The 24,656-nt window shown below is 41.8% G+C and overlaps 1 protein-coding gene across 1 annotated transcript in view; it reads right to left on the bottom strand.

Annotated features, from left to right (window-relative positions):
• PLXNC1 (plexin C1) overlaps positions 1-24,656 on the bottom strand; it is a 174,063-nt gene that overhangs the window by 129,770 nt on the left and 19,637 nt on the right. The window contains exon 2 of the mRNA XM_066368633.1: positions 17,980-18,120. Within this exon, the coding sequence (XP_066224730.1) occupies positions 17,980-18,120 (141 nt within the window). The remainder of the gene's footprint in view (positions 1-17,979; positions 18,121-24,656) is intronic.

The raw sequence follows: 24,656 nt of genomic DNA on the forward strand, positions 1-24,656 counted from the left end.
GCACCCATTGATCAATAATATGTCTGTACCCATGAATTCTGATGGCAATTACATACTGCCATTTAATCAAAAGCTTCTTATCCATTTAGCACATGGAGTATCTTCCTGCACCTGTGCTCACTTCCATAACCTAGCCGGAATCTGGCTTTGTCCTGTGGTGGTGACTTCCTTCCATCGTCTGCTCTGGGTCAAGCCTAGTGCAAGTAGCTCACTAATGAACTACTCACTAAATCCAGGAGCATCTCTGGAAAAAAGGAACAGAAGCAGTTAGGTCCCAAGGGGTGTGGGACAGTTCTGTGCCTCAGGTCATTTAAAAATGACTGTACAGCGGCCTCATCCGATACGGTAGCCACTAGCCACATATGGCTATTTAAGCATTGGTTGAAGATTCAGGTCCTCAGTCTCACTGGCCACATTTCAAGTGCTTGCTAGTCACAGATGGCTAGTGACTACCATATTGAAAGAGCAGAGAGAGAACATTTTCATTTTCGTGGAAAGTTCTATTTGACAACACTGGCCTGCAGAAAACAGAGTGAAGGGAGGCGTCTGGCAAGCACTGACCATGTGTGGAGTTGCCACATTCTTGTCTTCTCCGCTCTAATTTGAGGATGAAATAAAGGGGTCGCATACTAACCCTGACAAGCTCGGGGGAGGCCTGCGAGCCTCAGAGACCGAAAACAACCACACTGGATGGTCTGAATACAGAAATTCCCAACTGAAAGTGAGTCATGGCAGGTGGTCGTGTTTTAGGCTTGTAGCTTCATTGGCAAAGGTTATTCTTTACCTTGAGTCTGTCTACGGTCTTTGCATCGAGATAATAGACTTGAAATGTCAGAGTAATCTCCTTTTCCAGACCCCTCTGGGCACAACCGTAGACACCAGAGCAGATGACCACAGAACCTCTCATTTGTTATCTTGCCCTCCCACATACTGTCTCTATGTGCTGTAAATGTTCATTCTTAAGTATATTATACCCACCGATGTAAAAGAAGTGTGCATTATTCTATTTTGCCTTTTTATCCAATCCCAAAGACTTCCCGCTTTGCTTTCTGCCGCCTCCATAATCTATCTTGAATAAATTTCATGTAACCCTCCTTCTATCTCCTCCTTTGATTTTAATGTATAAAATAAACTGCAAAACTGCCAGTCTCTGGAGCATTTTCTCAATTCGTTGAAATTTTGCCTCCCAGCAACTGTCGTCATTTTGACTCATAAAAATTCTCTACAGGTTTGGATGTTTCTTACTTATATCGACATTTACTTGGCATGGTCAGCATGATTCCAGAGAAGCCCACCCAGGACCACGTCGCAGACCCAGACCCAGTGCTAGGTACCCGGAGGGGCTCATTGTGCTTCACCAGCTCATCACCTGGCATTGTATAAATTTGGGTGAGTTTTCTTGGAATGTCAGACCTCCCTGTTTTAAGATAGGAGGCCCTGACTTTATTTAAGTTCTTAAAAAAAATGCTTAAGGTGGTGGCACTAAGGATTAAGGGTTGAGATAACCCTTAACGGGTGGCTAGTTTTAAATTTGGACTTTTTAATTGGAACTACTTACTGTGAGTCTGAACACAATTTTTTTTTGCTGGGTAAATGAGAATCTGAACTAATGCAGCTCTGAATATAAGGGGCATTTACTCCTGCCAGCTTGAAATTCAGGTATTCTTAGGTGACCCACAATCAATGCAGAATTATCAAAGGGTATCCCTCAAAACGAGCAGGGTCCCAGAGGGAATTCCAACACAACTGCAGTTAAATAACTGACTTGTTCCAGGACTCACACACAAAGGCTGGTTATGCAGCACTCATAGTCATATCAGATATCAGGAGAGAAACCCAGACACATCAGAGAGTCAGAGCAACTCAGGAGGTGATAGCCCCTTGGAACCATATCATAAATGGCACACTTCAACCCACTATATAATACACCTAAATTTTTTTTCAGACTCTGCTGGTCTCAAAATAAAACTAAATATACATATGAAATTGTGCCTCCAAGTCTGACACGCCCCCATCAATACTCCTGCAGATGTATAATTCACGGGGAGCCTTTACTTGCAAGAACTAACAGAAATGGGAAGATGTAACTGGAAGTGATAGTAACTTAAGATGGCCAAAGTGCAGCTCTGTTACACTTAAATTAATTTTTGTATGCACAATAGGAAAAAAAAACACCCCGGCTCTAAAATCAAACCGAATGAGTGAGAGACTTACCTCAACTGGCAAATAGAAGCCTCTGAAACAGAGACTTCCTTCTCGCCGGGAAGTTAATAAGAAAATGTTAGTGACTGTCTCTGAACTAAGGGAGGCTTCCGAAGCCTCAGTAACAACACCCCAATTTTCTCTCATCTCCAACTTCCCCGCTCTACCATTTACTTAGTTGTCTGGACTTAGCGTATTTTTTGCTCCATAGACTCACTTTTCCCCCCCCAAAGTGGAGGGGAAAATGCCTGTGCATCTTATAAAGCTAAAAATATGGTATTTTATTAAATATTTTAACACACCATTTGGTTCAGAATATTGTTTTTCTTCTTTTCCTTCTTAAAATCCTAGATGTGTCTTATGGTCAGGTGTGTTTTATGGAGCAAAAAACACGTTATCTCCTTTCCTCCTCCCCCTTCTCTCTCTTCTACATGTCCTCCACCACAGCTCCCTACTGACCTAGGGGCCACTCAGAATAGAAAACCAGAACAGGATAGACTAGGAAAGAAAAAAAAACAAACAAACTAGAAATTCTGGCAGCTCTCGACAGAGAAACGCCAGTCTCAGGACAAGGAGAACCAGGCATAGCCTTCTTCTCCTTGTGCTGGGACAGAATTAAGGGATATAACTAAAGATTTCCCTAACCCTCTCCAGATCCTGGTGAGTTTGCAAAGGAATTTAATTTAACTTTTAGAGCAGGTGATCCTGGCTATTCTGACCTATTTCAATTAATACACCTACTGGCTTATGGGAGTGAAGCAACAGAACTAAATAAGGTCTGCTGGGAAACTCCTATAGAGGAGTCTGTTTTTACTGTAGAAAGCCAGGTCACCTTAAGAAGGATTGTAGAAAACTAAAATGGGATTTAGAAAAAGAAAATAAACAGTCAAGCACAGGACTGCTTTGAGCACTATGAGATGGTGTTTCCCCTTCTCCTTACTAATAGTTTAGGAGAAATTGAAATTACCATAAAAGGGGAAACGACTAAGGCCTAGTAGATATAGATACTGGGGCTACTTTATCTGTTCTTAACTCTACCCAGGAAGGTTGTCCTCTCCCTTGGACTAAGCTTCTGAACAAATGGTAGGGACACCTAACCAACCAATTTTTGTTTTTAAGTCAGAACCTATTTTTCTCTAGCTAGGGAGTTTTTAAGACAGCATATATTTTTACTAGTCAAATCTGCCCAAGTTCACCTGACAGGGTACAACTTTCTTGAAAACAATGACAACCACTTATCCTTTACTCAGAAGGGTAAAATGTACTGAGAATTAAATGAATTGGACAGTAAACCAATAGGAAAAATAATGATTTTATTTTAAAAATGTATTATTATTATATTTTAGGTAAGAGAAGGGGAGATAATGAGGCAGACTCCTGCATACTCCCTGACCAGGATCCACCCAGCAACCTCATCTGGGACCAATGCTGGAGTATCAAGTTATTTTTAGCACCTGGGGCTGATGTGCTCTAATGGAGCTATCCTCAGTACCAGGGCCACACTCAAACCAACTGAGCCATTTGTTGTGGGAGAGGAAGAGGGAAAAAAGAGGGAGAGGGAGGAAAGGGAGAAGCAGATGGTCACTTCTCCTGTGTGCCCTGACCAGGAATCAGATGTGGCACATCCATACTCCAATCTAATGCTCTATCCACTGAGCCAGCAGCCAGGACCAGAAAATAATGATTTTAAAGGACACTCCACAAGAGGAAACTAATCTTAAGACTGACTGAACATTTGTTAGAGGATGTTCGAATATAACTTTGGGCCTTCTCCAATACAGATAGTGGCAAGACTAAGTCAGCTACTCCTATTTAAATAACCACTGACAATACTGTGCTTCTACCTATTCATCAATATCCTTGAAGACCTAATGGAAGTAAGCCCATTATACAAGATTCCTTAAAAGGAGGGCTTTTAATGCCATGTGCAAACTTCTAAAATTTTCCTCTTTCCAGTAAGAAAATCCAATGGGAAACGACAGAGATTTGTACAGGATCTCATAGCTATAAAAACATCCTACGGCCTCAAATCCACATGTGCTATTATCAGCTACTCCTGTGAACTGCCAATATTCTTCAGAGATAGATTTATGTAGTGCCTTTCTCAGCATTTCTGAAAAAAAAAAAAAAAAAAAAAGCTCGGTAATTTCTCTGTTTATCTTTCAGATAAGATCTGTAAAGCAAATTAACTCAGCATTATCAATAGGAGTTTCCTGTAAACCATTCCTAGGAACAAGAAGATGGTCTGTAAGCAAAACACAACTGTGGTTTTACCTGGGAAGATTGTGAGTTTACTAGGACAGTAATGCCCCAGGGATATAGAGGGTCCCATCTATAATATTTAACCTATTTCTCTCAAACACTAAAAGCTGGTTTGAATGATGTTAAATTTTCCCAGAGAGTCTATTCTAATCCAATATGTGGATGACTTACCTTTATGCTCTAGGACAGATTAGAGTCCCAAGAGAATATAACTTACCTATTACAACAGCTGGCCATAAAGGGATAGGGGGTCTCCCAGGACAAGCTTGACTCAGTTTTACCTCATGTAAAACACCTTGGTCATCTAATATCTAAAGATGGGCTACTGATTAACCCTGAAGACTCACAGGAATAATATCCTTTCTTCTAAAAACAAACAAACAAACAAACAAACCAAAACAGGCTCAAGGTTTCCTGAGTCTTACTGGATACTGCCACAATCGAGTTCCAAATTTTTCATCAAAGGCCCAGCCTCTATACGTCTCAAATGGACCTGATCTAATTCAATGGAACCCTGAAGGGAAACAAGCTAAAGAAGCCGGATATTACTTAAAGCTCCCATTCTGAGATACCTTAATTATAAATTTTCTTCCTTTTTATACATGAAAATAAAGAAGATGCTTTAGAGATCATTAGAGACCTATAGAATAGTATAGTCAGCACTGAGATTCGGTATCCAAAGGGCTCTCTCACTGCAGGACATATCTCTGCTACAGCCACATCATGCAAACAAACAGAAGAAATAGTTATGGGCTCTCCTTTACTTACTTATGCTCCTCTTTCTGTTGAACTCTCACCACACTGAACACTCTGTCAGTTGACTGGCTTCTTATAAAACACTCCTACTTTCTGTGCCTAGTATTACTTGAACTCGATGTAACAATCTTAATCCAGCAATTTTGTTACCATTTTTGAAGCCACCCATAATTGTGTTTTGCTTACTGACCACCTTTGTGTTCCTAGGGATGGTTACAGAAATCGCCTATTCATAATGCTGACTTAATTTGGTTTACAGATGGACCTTATCTGAAAGATGAACAGGGATATGCAATAACTTCCATGGTGGACATAATTGAAGGTTCTTGTTTACCTGAAGAAGATTGGCTCAAACAGCTAAATCAATTCCTCTAATTTGAGCTTGTCCATTGGCCAGAGATCAAATAGCCCATATTTACACTGACAGTAGTTATGCCTTTGTGGTAGTTCACAACGTTGAGATGTGGAAGCAGCGAGGCTTCTTAAGTTCCTCAGGATAGCCCAAAAAAGAATGGAAAGCAGGTTGCGGAATTATTCAATGCCATACAGCAACTGAAACAACTGGCCGGCAATAATCAAAATTCCAGGACAGTCTAACATTGCCACCATGGAAGCAAAAAGAAACAAGTTAGCCAATGCTGCAGCTAGACAAGCAGCAATCAGCAGCCAAATTATCCAGACCAGAGAATGTTTATTCTTCCTATTAAATCAATAAAAAAGATGCCTCTTTTATAGTTCCAACAAACCACTGCAGAATTAGAAAAGAGGGTAAGGCAACAAAATGCAGGGAACCTTTGACTCGGACACAGAAATATTTCTGATTGGTTTGGATCTAATCAGAAACCAATCTTACCTATAGGGGCTTAATTACCTACACTTCAACATGTACATGAGCTAACAGGTTGGGGGTCTAAAAAGATGATTTCATGGAGTAAATGATATTACTGGAAACCTCTTCCTACTGTAGCTAGTGAAGTGCACAGTAGATGTTTTTGCTGTCCAAAAACTACCCTAGAAAATCACTCCATGGAACCCAAGGACATTTCCCGCTTCCTTTAGGTCCATTTGAGGTATGAAATTGGATTTTATCCAAATGCCACCATCTCAAGGATACAAATATGTGTTAGTTATGATGTATATGTTTTCTCATTGGGCTAAGGTATTTCCTTGCAGGAGAGCAACAGCTTAACAGTAGGTAAGTTCTTATTGACAAAAATAATTCCCAATTGGGGAATTCCCTATGAGTCACATAGTGACAAAGGGACTTATTTCACTGGGCAAATAATGCAATCCAGTTGTAACACTTGGCCTATTCAACAGCATTTTCACCCTAGTCCTCTTAGTGGGACATACAAATAGTGCAATTAAAACTCAACTAGGCAAAATTTCAGAAGCTTTTCATTTCTCTTGTCCAAAAGCTCTCTGTATAGTGCTCCTCAACCTGAGATCTACTCCTACTGGCAAACATAGTCTTTCTTCTCATTAGTCACTGGTCACTCTATGCATTTGGATGAAGGAGCACATGAACCAACCTTAATAAAAGGAGACATTCTGCATTACTGTCAAGAATTAGTAACCAGCTTTAAAAATTGATAAATTAGTGACTAATTCATTTCACGGTGCACTCCAGGGAAATAAGACTTCAAAGACCATGACTTACAACCAGAAGATCTTACTCATTAGAAAAGACATCAATTAAAGACTTCCTCCAACCTCATTGGAAGGGACCTATGGGGTATTATTAACTAATAATCCATAGGCAGCTGAACTTAAAGCTGTTAACTCAACAATTCACTTTTCTCATAAAAAGAAAAGAAAACCAAAGTGCTTAACCACCAGTGGACACGTGTCCCCATCTCTGACACCCCCTTATGCCTAGAGCGAAGATCAAAGACTCCTCATGGAGGAGAAGTCACTGGCATCAGAACCAGAGAGCTTCCCCAAGATACTAACAAGGCCTGTGTACCTTGATGTTGATTTTAAAAAATCACTTACTGATAGTTTTTACCTGTCTGCTAATAATATTAGTCATACTGTTAGACTTGTTCTTTGAGCTTTTCTCTGACTTTATATATATATAGCCAAAATAATTGTTATAATTGCTGGAGATGTGTCAGATAACTTTTGTATTTATCAATAATACTCTTTATATGGTCTCTCTTTTGAGATTTTAAAGGAATATTACTGCAGAAGAAAGGAAAGGAATGCATGTGTTTTTTGAGAGAAGTTAAATGGAAGTAGTTTGTCCTAATAAGTTGGTTATTTCTGAATGAGTAAAAAGAAAAAACTAAGAGGGACAAGATACAGGTTAGTGGAAAAGGAATTCTGAGAAAAGAGTTTTGTGTATAAATGCTAGACCCCGATTATGGAAACATATTTACCCCCTATTCTAACAAGGACTACTAAGTGTACTAATTCAGATGAAAGCTAACGTGGCTATAATAAAATCATGGCCCTCCGTAACTCTTGCTGAGGCACAGGAAATTTACTTATGAAACTCTTTCTGTCCTCCTGGCCTCTGGGAATTTTTAGATAGGAACGGTAATTTACACCATTGTGTTCTTACAGCCTTGTCCCCAAATAAACCTTAAGGTTACAGCTTCCAATTATACAACTAGTGGGAACTAGATTAATAATGAACAGCACTTGAGTGCTTCCAATGGGAAGTAGATGAGCCATAGTAAATGGGAACCCATCGCATGGTCAGCCTGTGAAAATCAAAGAGGTATATGCCCTCAAACTACCAGTAAATGTTATACTAGACACAGAATACAGGAAAGTGAGTCAAGACAGCAAAGCTTGGATCATGATAGCTCATACGTTAGAAATGACCCAGGGTGTTTTTCTTAATGAACGCCCATAAATTCTGACTGCCTCTCGTTTCCCTGCCTTTCCCTTTTGAGGAAAATTTGGCCGGACTTCCATCCAAGGTTATGGTCTTGCCCCATGCCCAATGGCCCACTGCTCAGCAAGACAAATGATTATACTAAGACTTCCTAGGAATGAGCCTTTCTAGCACCGTAGGACCACATCATCCAACCAAGAAGTTGGTTATTAATGCATTCTTCAGACTGATCTGTGAACAAAAAGGGGAAGTGCAGACACAGAGGGGGCCATATACTAAACCTGACAAGCTCCGGGGAGGCCAGTAAGTGGCCTTACAAACTCGGAAAACAAAAGAAAGCACATAGGATGGTCTGAACGTAAAAATTCCTAATAAAAATTAGGTCATGGCGAGTCATATCCTAGGCCTGTAGCTTCCTTGACAAAGGTCAATCTTTACCTTAAATGAGCCTGTGTACTGTTTTTCGTTGTTGTTGGTTTTTTTGCATCTACAATAATATGTCTGAATGACAGAGTAATCTTCTTTTCCAGACCCCTCAGGGTACAATGCCAGCACCAGTGCAGGAGACCCCAGAACCCCTCACTGCTGTCTTGTTCCTGGAATACTGTCTCTGTGTTGTAAATGTTACTACCTTATACCCACCAATGTAGAAAAAAGTATATCTTCGCTTCATTTTACTTTTAATCCAACCCAGAAATTTCCCTGCTTTGCTTTCTCCTTACTTACCACCAGTTGATTTAATGGAACTGCCTGATGTCTCTTCTTTTGATTCTAATATTTGAAATAAGTTGCAAAACTACCATTCTCTGGAGCATTTTTTTCCCATTCATTGAGATTTTTGCTTCTTGGCAACTGTTGTCAGTTTCACTTAAATAAACATACAAATTCTCTACAGGTTTGGATGTTTCTTACCTCAACAAATTCATAATCTTTATAAGCTCAGATTCAAAGAGTTGATCCAGTTCTGGAAAGTGGTTGTATAGTGAAGAAAAGGAAGCCAAGTTTAAAAAGACTTGTAGAAATATTCTCAAGTGAGACTGACAAGAAGAGAGGCTGCTGCCCAGATTCTCTGGTCGCACCGAAAGCATCAGGTGGCATAACCACCTATAAAGTATTCTTGCCCATCAAGCTGAAGCTGAATCTAATTAAGCCTGCAGTGCAGACTTCCATTTACATTAGAAGAAGTAGGGAAACAAACTGAATGATCCCACAGGAAAGCGAATAGCCCATGTCCCGATGTGAGATATTCACAGGCAACAGACTTTGTTTTCTCACTCAGTCAGTGGTGGGGAATAAAAAGAGTGAATTCTTCCCAAAGTCAACAGCAGTGCATAGGAGGAGGCCACTCAGGAATATGAGAAACAGAATGACCAAGTGTGATGTGATCTGAGAACCTTGTTTGGATACCAATTTGAACAAGAAGACTTTTTTAAAAAGATGTTTTTGAGCTAATCAGGAAAATTTAGTTACACGGATTCAATATTAGATAATCCTAAATAATTACTAATAATTTTGTTAGTTGAAATAATAGCATTATGGTTATATAAGAAAATGGTCATGTTTTGTTTTGTTTTAGAGAGGCATAATGAAGTGAGGGCATGAAGTGGCACAGTGTCTGGGATTTGCTTAAAAATAAAAAGTAAATAAAAACATTATTTACAGTAATAGGAGCATGATGGCTATAGTTGCTAATACTGTGTTGTATATTTGCAAGTTGCTAGGAGAGTAAATCTTAAAAGTTCTCATAACAAGAAAAAAACTGTAACTATGTTTGGTGACTAAACTTATTATGGTGATCCTATCACAATATATACAAGTATCAAGTAAGTATCTTGAACATCTGAAACTAATAAATGTCAAGTACACCTCAAAAAAAAATTATAAAACACCACTGGTCTGTGTCCATTTTAAGCGAGTCAAGAGCGGCGCTGTATTTGTGATTGAGGCTTATTTTATTTATTCTTGGAGCAAGGCTGATGCAGATGGGTAGGGTCTAGAAAGATCTAGCTTGGGGCAATTTTGACTTATTGCTTGATACACTAGAGATGAGACACCAGTATTCTCTCTAGAACTCTGAATTATGGTAAGAAAGTCTTTCTTTGTTGTAGTTGAAAAAATTACCAAAGAACAGCACATGCCAAGGATTATCAACCAGTTTCCTGAACAAGCTATCTAGGGTGGCCTGCACTTAGCTTCTCCTGATAACCACAGATACTGGAGTTAAATCGTTATGTTTCATTGAGGTGGGAGTGAGACTTCTCTGGAAAGTAACTTGGCATTATCTACCAAAATTATATAAAGTGTATATATACCCTTAGACCCAGCAGGTCCTCGTATAGATGTGAAATGACATATGAACACGGATATTCTTTGCAGCATCATGTGTCATACACAAAAGACTGAAACAACCTAATTGTCCAACCATTGGAAACAAGTAAACTATAGTATATCAATTGAATTCTATTTAGCCATAAAAGTAATTAGAAAGTTCTTTATGTTATGTTTAATATGTTATATTAAATATGTATATATTTGCATATACATATTTTATGCATATGCATGTACTATATATACACATACGTTGTATATGTTTAATAAAGGGGGAAAAGACTATCTTCCCCCTTTTGCTTGCAGACATATATAAAATATCTCTGGAAAGATACCCAAGAAAGTGTTATCATTGGTCGCCCCAGAGGGTGGAGACATGTGACATTCACTGCATATTCTCTTGGTTCTTCTGTATTTTGAGTATTACCAATACATTATCTTCAAAAATAAATACATACAATTTAAAAGTGTTTAAAGAAGACTGTGTTAAAATATTTTTTTCCGCCGGATTATATAGACAATGGTCTCCAGATCCTTGAAGACAGAACAAGTGCTACACAGAGACATTGGGGTCCCTGCTTCCATGGTCCTCAACTCTCTTAAATGACCACAGGACAGGAAAGAGATGGCTGTCTTCCTCCTTCAGATTTCTATTAATAGCACCACCACCTCTCCCATCCCCTTCCCCACAGCCCAGCCCAGGGGCCGCCATGGACACTGGATCTTCCAACCACAAAATCCATGTTAACATCAACACAGAGAGGACAGCCAGTAAGAAGGGAGTGAGGGACCTCTTCCTTCCTCAGCCCCGTTCAGCTGAGCAGCTTCGGAAAAAGAACACGATCAGTGAAGTGCTGCAGGAAGTGACAGTGAGTCACAGAAACCCAAAATGGGTTGAATTTTGCATAAGAAAAACCTCATCCAATTCACACACTCTCCTGGAGCATGACGTGGATTTTTATCTATTGCTTCCAATACATGCTCTTAATATCGATCAAATTTGAAGTCAACCTGAGCCCATGTACATTCTGATCAGCCCCTTCATCTTTCCAGTCTCAAATGCCACCTCCTCTGAGCAGCTTTCCTGGGTCTCCTTTCTGCTGTGCCCCACTGCCACTTACGCCCATCACTCTGGTCTCTTCATGGCACTTAGCACTGGCTGCAATGACTTCATCATTGATTAACCCATTTACTTGTTTTCTGCTTTTTTCTTCCCACCATGAGAGCAGGGACATTGTCTGTTTTGTTAATTTTTTGTATCCTTAGCACCCAGAACAGTGCCAGGCACATAAAAGGTATCTAATAAATATTTATTACATGAAAAAAACAACACTCTATTAGAGTTCAAGATCTTATAAGGCTCTTCACATTTTTCCAGTGGAAGGCTATATAGAAAACAAATTTTCCCCGATGCAGAATTTCAGTTTGTGTCAACATATTGTTTCTGTTGACATCTTCCTGAAGCCTCATGGAAGGCTATTAACTAGTCTAGGAATTTTTGCTGCATACAAAAAACAAACAAACAAACAAAAAACAACTATAGTCCTGCATTGTATGGTTTGTGAGACTTCAATGCCACACATTTAATTAGTTGCATTATAAGTTTGATATCACCACCAGGAAGGATAGCCTGTGAGGAAAATGAGGGGGAAGAAAAATTAAATAAAAGACTATTTCTTGTTTTCTTTAATATTACCACAAGATAGAAAAATCATGGGTGTTCAAAAAGCTCAAATATGCCAAATTGCTTTCCTTAATGCTTCACTCTGGAGGGCTAACCAGTTGAAGGGTAAACAGGCCAATCTTCTCACTTCTCTCTCTCTCTCTCTCTCTCTCTCTCTCTCCCTCTCTTTCTCCCTCTCTTTCTCTCTCTCTCTCTCTCTCTCTCTCTCTCTCTCTCTCACACACACACACACACAAAAAGCAAGGTAATTAATCAATAGCATTTAATGTGCTTCTCTAGTCAGACATAATAAAAATGAAATATAAAAATGGAAGCAAATTCCTCTCTTGTTTCCAACCTATTTACTTTATTCTAAGTAGTAAGAAAAGCATACAGCCTGAATCACAAGTTCCAGAATTGTGGATTGCAAGGGAGTAAGAGCTCTAAATTGAGGAGTCCCCACAAACTCACAAACTGAAATGAATTGTGATATAGGGATGAACTGGAAACTGCTTCATTTGACATTCTAAACAGCCAACCATGGGGCCCATTTCCAAGTTTTGACACTTCCTGCTGCTTTTACCTCTTGGTCCATTGCCTTAGCTCAGCTGTCCCCACCCCACCCCCCTTCTGGCCCCAGGTTGTACCCTGGTTGCCCCATTATCGCCTTTTTCTTATTTGAACATTCCATGGGAATATATATACGCCAAGCTTGTCCTTATAAAGGTTGTATTAGTTTGGTTTTCTCTCTCATTCAAAAACTTTAAGAACTGGAATAAAGGAGGGCTCTTCAGTTGTTACATAGTTGGTCTACTGTTAGAATGCATGAAGAACTTTCTGGAACTGGGTTGAATTTTGCTCCATGGTTTGGATAACTGAAATCCCTCTAGTGAAAGTAAGGTTTTGAGGGTAGCGGTACTTTTCTGCTACATAGGGGGAAAGGGCATGGTATAGATTCCTGCACCCTGAACCCTACTTCCTTCCTAGGGACGTTGAAGAATCCTAACACTAGCTTCCTATCACCAGAACTATTCCAAGAATCAACTAAAATATCCATTTCCTACTTTTGCTCTAAAGGAATCCACTGAGGAAAAGCAGGGCCCCTTAGTGCAATCAGAGGCTCCCAAGAGCTACTTGCAACCCTGAGAGAAAGGACCCTTTCTTCCTCAAATACAGAAGTCTATCCACAAATAGGAACAAACTAGAACCACAGAAGCCATAGCTCCTTCTCATGAAACCCTAAACAGTGGTATTGACCCAGATGTTCCAATATTAAAAATAAAAACCAGTTTCAACAACTCTACCAAGCTCTACAGACTACATTTCAATTAACAGTGTAGTGTGGTTGGGAGACACCTTACTTTAGTGCAAATCCCCCCGAGCAAGTTACCTAACTTCTCCGAGCTCGGGTTTCTTTCATTTATAAAATCTGTATGGTAATAGGATTGACTCACGAGGATTAAACGAGTTAACCCACGCAGACACTGGTTCTAATGCCTGGCGCATAGTAAGAGCTCAGAAATGTTAGCTATTATTATTCCTCATCCGCTGCTCTGTTATCTTTAATGCTTCCAAGAAAGGTTAATGGGCATGTGTAATGTTACCAATTTCAAATTTCAGGCATATTCTGTTATTACTTATTTTACCACCTGGAAAAGCTCAAAATATTCAATTCTGCCCTTGAAATAAGGACAATATGCTATATGTGTAAGTCAGCCTGAAGGAATCCAAACCACTATAGGATGTCCCTGAAGAAAGAATCAGCATGTGTTTATAAACACGGGTGCGTGAGCAGTGTGCCCTGGCTGGGCAACACGTGTGACACACATTCCCAAGAGCTAAGCTCAGGGTGACCATGCTCTTTCAGCTGATCTCACCAGAGACGCTGACAACTAAAAAATGACAGAACATAATCATGTTCAGAAAGGAAGTAAAATGAGGAAATAACAGGGGGCAGGGGTGATTGAACATAACTTGTCTTATAACTATTAGGACCACATGTTGATCAAATAAGGGGGCAGATTAGACACTCTCAAAGGGCCCTCGCAGTCCTAAAGTCCTGCGGTTGTTCTAAAATCTTATAAAGGGACTTAGGAAAAAAGGCAAGAGAAAGGGCAGTAAAGGTATTAGCACGCTGTCAGGTCTTTCGTTTTTCCCACTTATCGTGAGTGAAATCTTACCTTTGGAAGCGGTGCCAGGTGACGTGGAAAACGTGCCTATCTTTAAAGACACTTTAAAAGTGATTCACTATCTCGGCCTAAGATCAAAATAATTTTTCCACATGATAGAATATGAGACAGCTATTTAAAAATACTGTTGACAAAAGGTTTACTGTAACATTTGAATATACATATTTTCCCTCATTAACTGAAGGAAAAATGATGCAAAATTGGATAGACTCTGAACTCAACTATGTTAAAAAACAAACAAAAAAACACTCAATTGCTGACAGCAGTTGCCTGTAACGCAACAGAACTGCGGTTGTTTTTTCTTTGCTTTCCTCTCATCCCCTGCTCCTTTGCAACTTTTTCTACAAGCATCTATCATTTTTACAACACAAAATTACTTAAATAACATGATATCTAAAATTGCACTGAATTATATGAAAACCCCATGAGGTTTTCAGTGATTGAAGAAGCTAGGATTTTGTGTGTGTGTGTGTGTGTGTGTGTGTGTGTGTGTGTGTGTGTGTGCGCGCGCGCGCATAGGGGCAATAAACATCAATGGGCCCCCAACTGCCATTTCCTGCCTCTCATCCAACCAGGCATATACTACAGTGCCTGGCAGCTGTCAAAATGCCGCCAACTCTTGATCACTAGCAAGCACGCGGCTGATCCGCCTTGGGTTGGATTTTGGGGTTTTTTTTGTTTTTTTTTTGCTGCTCATTAGTACCTCCACTCTGGGGCGTAAGGAGCCAAGCTTGTGTCTATCAATGTTCGGCTTTTCTAACAGTTCTGGTGACAAGTCTGGCAAGGGAGAAGCTTGAAGTTTTTGAATAAAGGGATTTGGGGATTATCTGTGTCTTCCAAATCATTGACACAGCCCTGACTCTCCAGGACTCTGCAAACAAGCTACCGAGGGCAGTCTTGGAAATTACTGGGCTCTTCTAGGGAGGCTGGAGGAGCCAATGCAGCTCACATTTGCCCCTGGTAACCTCGTCCTAGGAAAAGAACCTCTCTGAGGGAAGCTGGAGGCGGGGCTTAATTCTCAGTAAGTCATCATGCCAGTGAGGTATTCCCGCAGTCAGATGGTCTGCCTTTTCACGCTGGGATTCTTCTCTGAGCCTCTAAGACCTTAGACCCACCCCAGGTGCCCTATTTCCTCACCAGCTACCCCAATATCCACATGCTTCCCAAGCCCCCCATGAGAACCCTCAGGGAGCAGATGCCCTTGCCTGGGCAGAGGTAACAGTCATGAGGGATATAAAGGCAGTCTCTGAAGTTGCTTTGCCACTGTGTGACCTTGAGCAAAACACACAGCTTTTCTGAGCCTCAGTTTCCTCATCTGTAAAATGGGAACAGAACATCAACTTCACAGTGTTCTGGAGAAGACTGAATTAGCTAGATTGTGTGGAGTGACTGGCTCATAGGAAGCACTGTATAAATGTTAGCAGTCACAAAATAGACAACCTGCCTCATTATTCAAACAAGGCCATAGATGTGGCTTTTGAAAGGGTCCCCCTTCCGGATGCTGAGGAAAGCGAGACTTCAGCCAGCTACCGCGTCCTCAGCAGCTTGAGGCTGCAGCTTGGTCCCCCCTCCTCCACCACCCTGGTGCCACAACAACTCTAAAATCTGGCCAGCTGCACAAGAACCAGCGGGGTGAGCAAACAGGAGGGGCGAACCAGGCCTTCCCCTTGGGGAACTATTTATAGCTAAGTGTTCTTTCACCTCCAATTTACCAAGTAACAATTTGGTTGGCTCAGCACTGGGGAAACAGTGTTCTTGTCAAAACACTCATCAAAAATATCCCAAATCTGAAGAGCTAATTGGTGAGGAGGCCCAGTTTGGGTTGATGGGAAGGTCTTCTGCCAGGTTAGTGGGCTCCAATCAGCCAGACCAGGCTGGTATAGCTACAGGCGAATCTTCATGGCACCGAGCCACTTGCGTAGAATAACTGATAGGTGTTTACCATTCCCCGGGAAATTAAGCCAACACAACAAGAAAGATAATCAATGTATATTTTAAAAGAATGTGTATACAAACAAACTCCCTCCCATATGTTACTGGGTTTCCTCCAAAGAAAACAGATTAAATCAAATGCCTACCAGGCATTCGGCACTATATCAGGCTGTGAGACTTCCTGGCCCCCTTCTCAAGATGTTTAAAGTCAAGCGGAGAAGGCCAGACAAGCACAAGAGAAAAGGTAAGGCATCAAAGCAAGGCATTTGTAATGAGCCAAAAAAAAAAAAAAAAAAAAAAAAAAGATACAGATAATGAGTATTTCAGGAGATGAGAGAAAAATATGATCACTACAGGCTTAAGAGTCCTCAAAGATAAGGCAGAGTTTAAGCTAAGCCAAAGCACACAGACATAGCATTTGCTAAAGCAGAGGGGAAAAAAGAAAGCAGTCCAGGAAGGGGGTACAGTGTGAGCAGAGGTGTGCGACAGGACCACACAATGCACGGGGAGCGTGGAGCAAGCAAAGGTTTGGCTGGGGAGGCGGTGGTAAGGGCGCAGAAGACAGAAGTGGAGGCCTTCAGAAGAAGGGGTTTTCCAAGTTGTCTAGAACACTTTCATTTTACAGAGGAGGAAATGGAGTCTCAGAGAGGTTAAGCAATTTTCCTAAAGTCACAGAGCTAGTTATCAGTGGGAGATCAGTTGAGAAAACAAATGTTAGTGTCCAATTTCAAATCTGAGCTGACAGTACACTGACTGGCTACAGAGAAGCAAAGGAATCTCACCGCAAGGTGACAGAAATAGTGCAGTTCCCAGCCACAGATGTTGGTGGGGGCCACAGGTGGTGTTCAATAAATGCTTGCTGATGAAATTGAGGAGATAAGTGCTGTGTAATTTCAGGTAGTTCTGATGCTAGTTTCTCCTCCTTCCCACTGCCCCTCTCTCAAATGAATTAAAAAAAAAATCTCAACTTGACCAGTGGTGCATGCACACAGTTGGAAATACAGCCCTCAGAGATAAAAGTCAGGGGAGTCTCAAAGCGTTTCCAGTCTCTCACCTCTCTGTGGTGTGTGTGTGTGTGTGGGGGGGGGGACAAGGGCAGAAAACAAACCCCTTCTGTGGGCAGCAAGTGGGCTGAAAGGAAGGAGCACCTGTTTTTGTTTTTTTTTTCCTCTGTTCAAATCCTATAATCTCTCATTTCTTTGAAGTTGTGAGAAATCAGATGCTTTGTAAATTTTCATTATAAAGGAGATAGAACAAAAAGGTTAAATGTCTCAGAGAGAGGTGAGTTAGGGATTGAGTAGGGGTCAGCAGCCCCTCCCCCTGCCCCCCCCCCCCCCCATTTATCTCACTCAGGCAATTTATGAGTCAGGAAGGGGAACTAGCTTGCTGCAAGCCAGTAATCTCTCTAGCTATGTATCTCTCTACATAGCTAGAGAGATTACTACATACTGACTTCTAGAAATTTCTTTCTGGCCATTTCTGGGGGTCACTGAGAAGTTCATAAAGCAGTTGGTATGGGGTTGTACATAATGCAGAAACAACAAAAAATAAAAAGCACAAAATTGGATCACTTAAAATGAACACGAGCCTGACCTGTGCTGGCGCAGTGGATAAAGAATTGACCTGGAATGCTGAGAGGTCGCCAATTTGAAACCCTGACCTTGACTGGTCAAGGCACATATGGGAATTGATGCTTCCTGCTCCTCCCCCCCTTCTCACACTCTCTCTCAGATCCTCACTAAAATAAATAAAATTTTAAAAAAAATTTTAAATGGACATTGAAAGAGGCACAAGAAACCAACCTTAAGTAACTGGCCATCTCCAGTCCCCAGGAATAAAACAGTTCTGTTCATAACCACGGTGCCATAGACAGATGTCAGGTCGGAATGGATCAAGGTAGATGATGCGATTGGTTGGACTTTTTCAGGTTGATCATCTTCTTTCTGAATATGCACACAAATGTACAAATAAAAAAATTGATTTTTAATAGCAATAATTCCCTTGATTAAATGTCACTTGTGCCCACCTGGGAAGGACCCTACCTGAGTCCCCAGATATATTATTATCTTAGACAAGATCCCCAGGAACAATCTTTTATCCTTTTTATCTGCAAAATCACCAGGCTTGCCCAGCCCATGGAAAGCCATTTGTTTACTATGTATTAACATGTATTGATTGCCAGCAGTGAGCTAGCCATCCATTTAACACTCCTCCAGCTGATATATGAAACTGCGGTCCACCTTATTGCCAAGAGAAAGCCCACTGCTGAATTGGGATCTTACACTTAGCTGTTTGCAAGATCCTGCTGCAATTTGCTTTCTCTAGGGATTGGCTTCTGCGAGGTTAAACAAGCCGTTTCCAAGATGTGAGACAGGCCATCCTATCGGGTGTGATGGCAGTCGGAGGAATTCCGGATTTACAAGAAGGGTGCAATGTGAAGCCCAAAGGCAGGGTAAGCAATTCAGAAGGTGGAGAGGGAGAGATATGGTCATGGATGGTGGGAAAGGCAGAACCACAGAACTACAGAGGAACCTAACACAAGGGTTGGACCTGGTGCCGATGCTCTTGAAGAGAAAACGGAAAGCAGGCCTGACCTGTGGTGGTGCAGTGGATAAAGCGTCGACCTGGAAATGCTGAGGTCGCCGGTTCGAAACCTGGGCTTGCCTGGTCAAGGCACATATATGGGAGTTGATGCTTCCAACTCCTCCCCCCTGTCTCTCTCTCCTCTCCCCCCCCCTCTAAAATGAATAAATAAAATTGAAAAAAAAAATTGAAAAAAAAAAAAAAAGAGAAAACGGAAAGCATAACTCCACCCTGAAGGCATTTTTTAAAATAGTCTGAGGCTTTGAGCACATGTAATCACATGCTTCCTCCTGATCATTAAATAAAGCCTCTCTTTAAACCCCGAGCAGACAGAGTGTTGACCAAAATGTCTTTTTCTTTCTTGTTTAAAGGCAAGAAGTATTTTATGCTGCTTTCTGCCTTCACTGACAGAGAACTGAGTTTGTTACACAAATCTCTGGAAGATACGGAGCTGGAGAGCCGTTGCTGTCTACAGCTACTGAACGCAGTGTGATAGCACACTTTATCTGCCAGAGCTCAGTTCCCAACTGTACTACGGTTTTTCAAAAGCACGTTTAAATTTTAGCCAAAGAGAGAGCTGGCAAACTTCAGTAAGCATCACCACAACTCCTAAAATCACCCCATTTTCAGAGGTGGGAGGTGGACAGGGGGGCGGGGCTAAGCCTTATTAACTTCATTATATTATTGCAAATAGTGTTTATGTCTTTCAATTTATATCTTATTAAATATTCATTATTTTTAAACCCACCAATTTTCATTAACATCAACACTGAATGGATCCATAGACTAAATTGATTTCTGAAGCCTTTAAAAGTACCATCTATATTTCTTTGCTGGAGTTGCGCTGCGAGGAAGAGATAAGCTAGCAGGGATTTCCTCCAACACCATGATCACTTTTCGAGGAAAAGATGTTATAACATAGGGAGAAAGTTGACTTATTTGCATAATATATTCCATAGTAAACTCAGTTTAAGAAGATTTTTTTTGAAAGCCCATTAGAAAGTTTTTTTTTCCTGTTAAAGATACTTTTTATGCCATCAGGAAAGATGAGGTCCTGTTCTGTTAAAATTGAATAAAAAAGTCTATGCATCAGAACAATAGATCACTGTTAATATAATGATGCCTCATGACTTTTGAGCAGAAAAAGAAAAATCGAATGACCTTTAGATAAAACACACGCGCGCGCGCACACACACACACACACACACACACCCCACATCTTGCTTTAAAATAAAACCAGAATTGTTTAAACTTAACTTTGGCCAACTATGCCTATTACTTTCATTAAATATTTGAGCAGCACAGAACAGCTAACTCAGAGAATTGGATGTCATCTCTCTCTGGGTATCTGATATATTCTAATACCACTAGCTTTGGCTAGAGAACTCCATTCTCCTTCATCTCTTGACCCAGAAAGAGGAATAGCTGTGGATTGTTGATGATCCGCCCACAGGGACCAAATGGAATCGTGTACTCTCGTGTCTGATATACAGAAGGTGCTTAATAACCATAGCTATTCTGATGAGCCCAGAGCCACGATGTCACGGGTGGCCCTTGCTGAGGTGGATGAGATAGTCTGGCTGGGAAAGACTGGCTCCAATTAAAAAAAAAAAAAAGAGGCAGCTCAAAAGTTGAAAGGGAATAAGATGAAAATTGCTTTCAAATGTCCATCTCAGCCTCTCTAGTGTCCTCTGACTTATGAGTGTTCCTCAATACAGGGGTCCTCAAGCTATGACAGTCCCGACATACGATGTTTTGAGTTTACAATGCTTACTCCCATAAAAACTTAAAAAAATTGAGATGTGAGTGTTATGGCTTATGCCATTGGCGTCGTACTCACAGACTGCATGGGTGAACTAGTTTGGTTGCACGCAGAGGAAGAACACGCAGTAATGCGGCATATGAGTGAGGGGGTTGGCGTCCCCCCAGTGCGTGACCTACACCATTTTGGACTGTTAAAAGTACAAGTGTTTCGTTTGTGTTGCTTTGTTTGGCAACTTCTTGGCCCTTATCATGACTCCTAAATGAAAGTCAGAGTCTTCAGATGGTAGTGCTTCGAAGAAGAGGAAAGCCATCACGATGGATGTCACAGAGCTACTGGCATCACATGGAGAGGAGTTGTTTGCTGAGGACCTTATTCAGCTGGAGAGGCAGCTGACTGAAGAGGATAAGATAGTAACCCTAGAACCGAAGAGATTTACTACCAAGGGCTTGGCAGGTAGTATTTCTATGGTAGAGGATGGGTTGGCCAAACTTCAGGCTGAAGACCCCAGTGATGACAGTCAGGAAGGTCTACAGAGCTGTTATGGATGCCTTGCAATGCTATAGGTAGATTTTGGAAGAGAAGAAGTCACCAACCTTCCAGACTAGCCTGGAACAATTCTTTTAGAAGGTAGAGAGGCCTGAAACAGATCCTGTACCCTCTACATCAGCTGCTTCTTGAGAAGAAACACCCGTAGTACAGGCTGAATCATCTCCAGCACCTCCTGCGTGTTCCGTAGGCAATCTTGATTCCCAGTAGCGTAGCGAGGGGCGGGGGCAAGGGGTCTATCATGTCCCAGGTGCCACTCGCAGAGGGGCGCCAAATGGTCTCCAAGACAAACAAGAAAACCGTTAGTAGAAGGGGAGGGGGGCGCCAGTAAAGCGTCGTGCCTGGGCGCCAGTTATGTTCGCTACGCCACTGCTAATTCCCCTGATCCAGTATCTCCAGCACCTTCTGCAGGTTCTCCTGTCTCTCCAGCATTCTCCCAATAGGTCACACTCTCCCACCTTGCAATGCCCCTGCCAGTGTGCAAGCCAACCACAGGAATAAAGGTAAGGAATTTTGTTATACTCATTTTTCGTCATGTTTTCTGTTAACTACAGCACAGTGTACAGTACAGTATAGTTATGTCCTTTTCCTTTTTCTGTGGCTTCATTGTGTTTTTGTGTTCTAGATTATGATTTTACAACTGTGTTAGGATAGGTAAGTGACAGGCTAGGGTGTGTTTCAACTTACATCAAAATTTGGGTTACGCCACTGTTGTAGGAACGAAACTGTATCATAACCTGAGGACTCCCTGTAGCTGCAGTTTTCAACATGAAGTCCCAGATCAATAGCATAGGTAAGTAGTACAGCCATTAAACCCATGCTACCAAGCTGGAAAGCTGGTGGCTTTAGAACAAAATGCCTGGGACTAGGGGTCAGAGAGGTTAAGTTCGCATTGGAGCTTGGCTCTCACCAATGGGACTAGGGCAATTCATTTAACCCTGTTGGAGGCTGGCTTTCTCAGTTGTGCATAAGGCAAAGGAAACCTGATTAGTAGAGTGGTTATGAAGGAAAGATAATACTGATAATAGTAATAATAACATGCTGAAAGTTTTAGCTGGTGTTATTATTACCGGTAACATGTACTTACTACCTGCTACTTGGAGTATTTTATCATTTTGCCTAATAGGAGCAGTCTAGGGTGGTGAGCCAGACCTCCTGGGTTTTGAATCCTGGCTCTATCACTTTCTAGCTAAGTAATTTGAGGCACATTACTTAACCTCTCTGTGACTCAGTTTCTTCCTCTGTATGGTGGAAGTGATGGCAACAGCATTTATGCCATAGACTTGCTATGAGGACTGAAGGAGTTAGTTCCCAAGCCTTAGTAAAGCTAAGAACAGTGTCTGTAGGCCCACAGGAACACACAATCCATGGTTGCTATCATTACCTTATTTAAAAACACAAACACTCCCTGCCACACCCATGGCAGTACTGTATTCCCAACTTCTTCTTTGCCACAAGACCATAAATTTGTTCAGGTAGCAATAAACCCAAGCTGGGAAAACCATGACTGGACCAAGCCAAATGGTAATCCCATTCCTCATCACCAGATACTTGCTTTCCTACCCCTTGGCACTAGGAGTTGGCCACATGGCCCAGTTCTGGCCAGTGAATGACAAGAAGTCCACTTGAGGGGCTTCTGGGAGGGACTTTCCTCCTTGATAAGGGCTCTTAAGGTGAGCCCGTTTGCCTGTCTCCCTGACCTCCTCCCTTTGAAATCAGTGGTGTAAAGTCACATGGTGGCAGCCATTTTGTTTCCCTGACAGACAAAATCGAAGATGAAAATCAACAGGCCAAGATTGGTATGAGGAAACAATAGAAGGCTCTGGGTTCTTGAGGACGCGACTGAGCCCAGACTTCCAACTTTGCAACTTTTTACTAAGTTAACAACTGCTGTTGTGGTTGCAGCTACTCTTGATTAGGTCCGGTTACCTGCAACCCAAAGCCAGTCACTGTGTACCGAATGAGAGTCGGGGCTCCTGGGACCTGGCACTAGACTTGAGATCGTCCTCAGCCTGGAGGGACCTGGAGCTGGGACAGTAAGTGCTTGCCCCCCTCACCCTGAGGACTGACCAGAGTCAGGACTGGGGAGTCAATTACAGCAGCGAGCCTGGAAGAAAATGGGCAGGAGTGGGCTTGGACCTCACATAAACCCCAAGGGCTGCTGTGGCTGAATGGAAATGGGTTCTTTTGTGCTGGAAACACACAGAAATGGACAGGTCCCCATGAATGGGAAAAGGAACCTTTTGAATGGCTTTCTTATGCTCATTTCAGCAAATGAAACAAAAGAAAGGCAGGCCCCAGAGAACCTCACAAAAGCAAAGTTAATACCTAGGGAACCAGGCAGAAAAGGCGGGTAAACAGTACAGTCGGCCCCCTGTGTCCAGAAATTATTCTTACTCTTTTTTTTTTTTTTGGCCTATTTCCTTTCTTGCCCTTCTTTCCCCTTAGAGCATAATCGCTAATGTTGCTCTCAGCCTGTTCTGTCTAGTTTATTATGTGTAATTTATTTCTGAATCCCAACCTCTGCTTGTTCGTCTGTGTGTAACAAGGTTAATGCCTTGTAATGATGCTTTTGCCAGTTCTGCCTTTCATGACAAAATCCAATCTTGATTTAACTCTAAACCTTGTCTCCCCTTTGGGCTTTCTTGGTTCCCTCAGAGTTGTCATTCTGCTTCTCTTGCCTGCCATGTCTAACCAGTGTCACGCCTACACCTCAGCCTGCTCTGAGAGGGAAACTTTTTTCAGTTTGCAGAAAAAGCTACCTTGTCTCAAACGATGCTGGGGCTGAAAAAGGTAGAGCCTTGGGCCTTGCATACCAAAGTGGAACTGATGCCTTGTATATGGATGGTGTGCAAGTATGCGTGTGTGTGTGTGTGGGGGGGGGGGTGCAGAGAGTCATGGGCATAGCATGAGAGAAACAGCGTGATCTTCTTCATGCCTTCTTTCACTGACAGTGGCCACCCTCCGTGTGCACGGCACAACCCCAGGTGGAGCCAGTCACATATTCTAGGGTATGAATGGTGTCCTCTGGAGTTGAATATCTGGCGGCCCAGCCCCCACCAGGTGAAAGCTGGCCCGATCCATCTGGGCTCACAATGCTGCAGCTATTGCGGGAACAGCTATGTACATGCCCAGAATGGGGCCTCCGGTGCTGAGAACCCAACATGAGTCAAGTCTTTCATCCCCAAGGTGCTAAAAGAGCTCTCTTATTCTGGTTCCTTCACATGCGGCCAGGGCAAATCCTAACTGGGTCCTGTGAACTTCTTACACATCGATACAATGCCTCTTGGGCACCTAATTTTGTATTCTGCCACCATTTGACATAAACTTCCTTTGAAACTATTTCTTCTTCGCTTCCTAACTTACTAACCCAGGGGATCACTTGCAGGTAGGAAACTTCACCAGAAGCCCTACATTCAAATTCTGGCTCTGTTCTGTCCTTTAGTGGCTGCTTGATTTGGGCAGTCTAAGTCCCTGAACCTCAACAACAGAGTCTGTAAAATGGACAAAATAATATGAATGCCCTGTCCCTTAGCACTGTGGGGAGGCCCAAATGAAAGTATGTGTGAGAATTATTAGAAAAGA

Source organism: Saccopteryx leptura, chromosome 2 (assembly GCF_036850995.1).
Source record: "Saccopteryx leptura isolate mSacLep1 chromosome 2, mSacLep1_pri_phased_curated, whole genome shotgun sequence".
Lineage (NCBI taxonomy): Eukaryota > Metazoa > Chordata > Mammalia > Chiroptera > Emballonuridae > Saccopteryx > Saccopteryx leptura.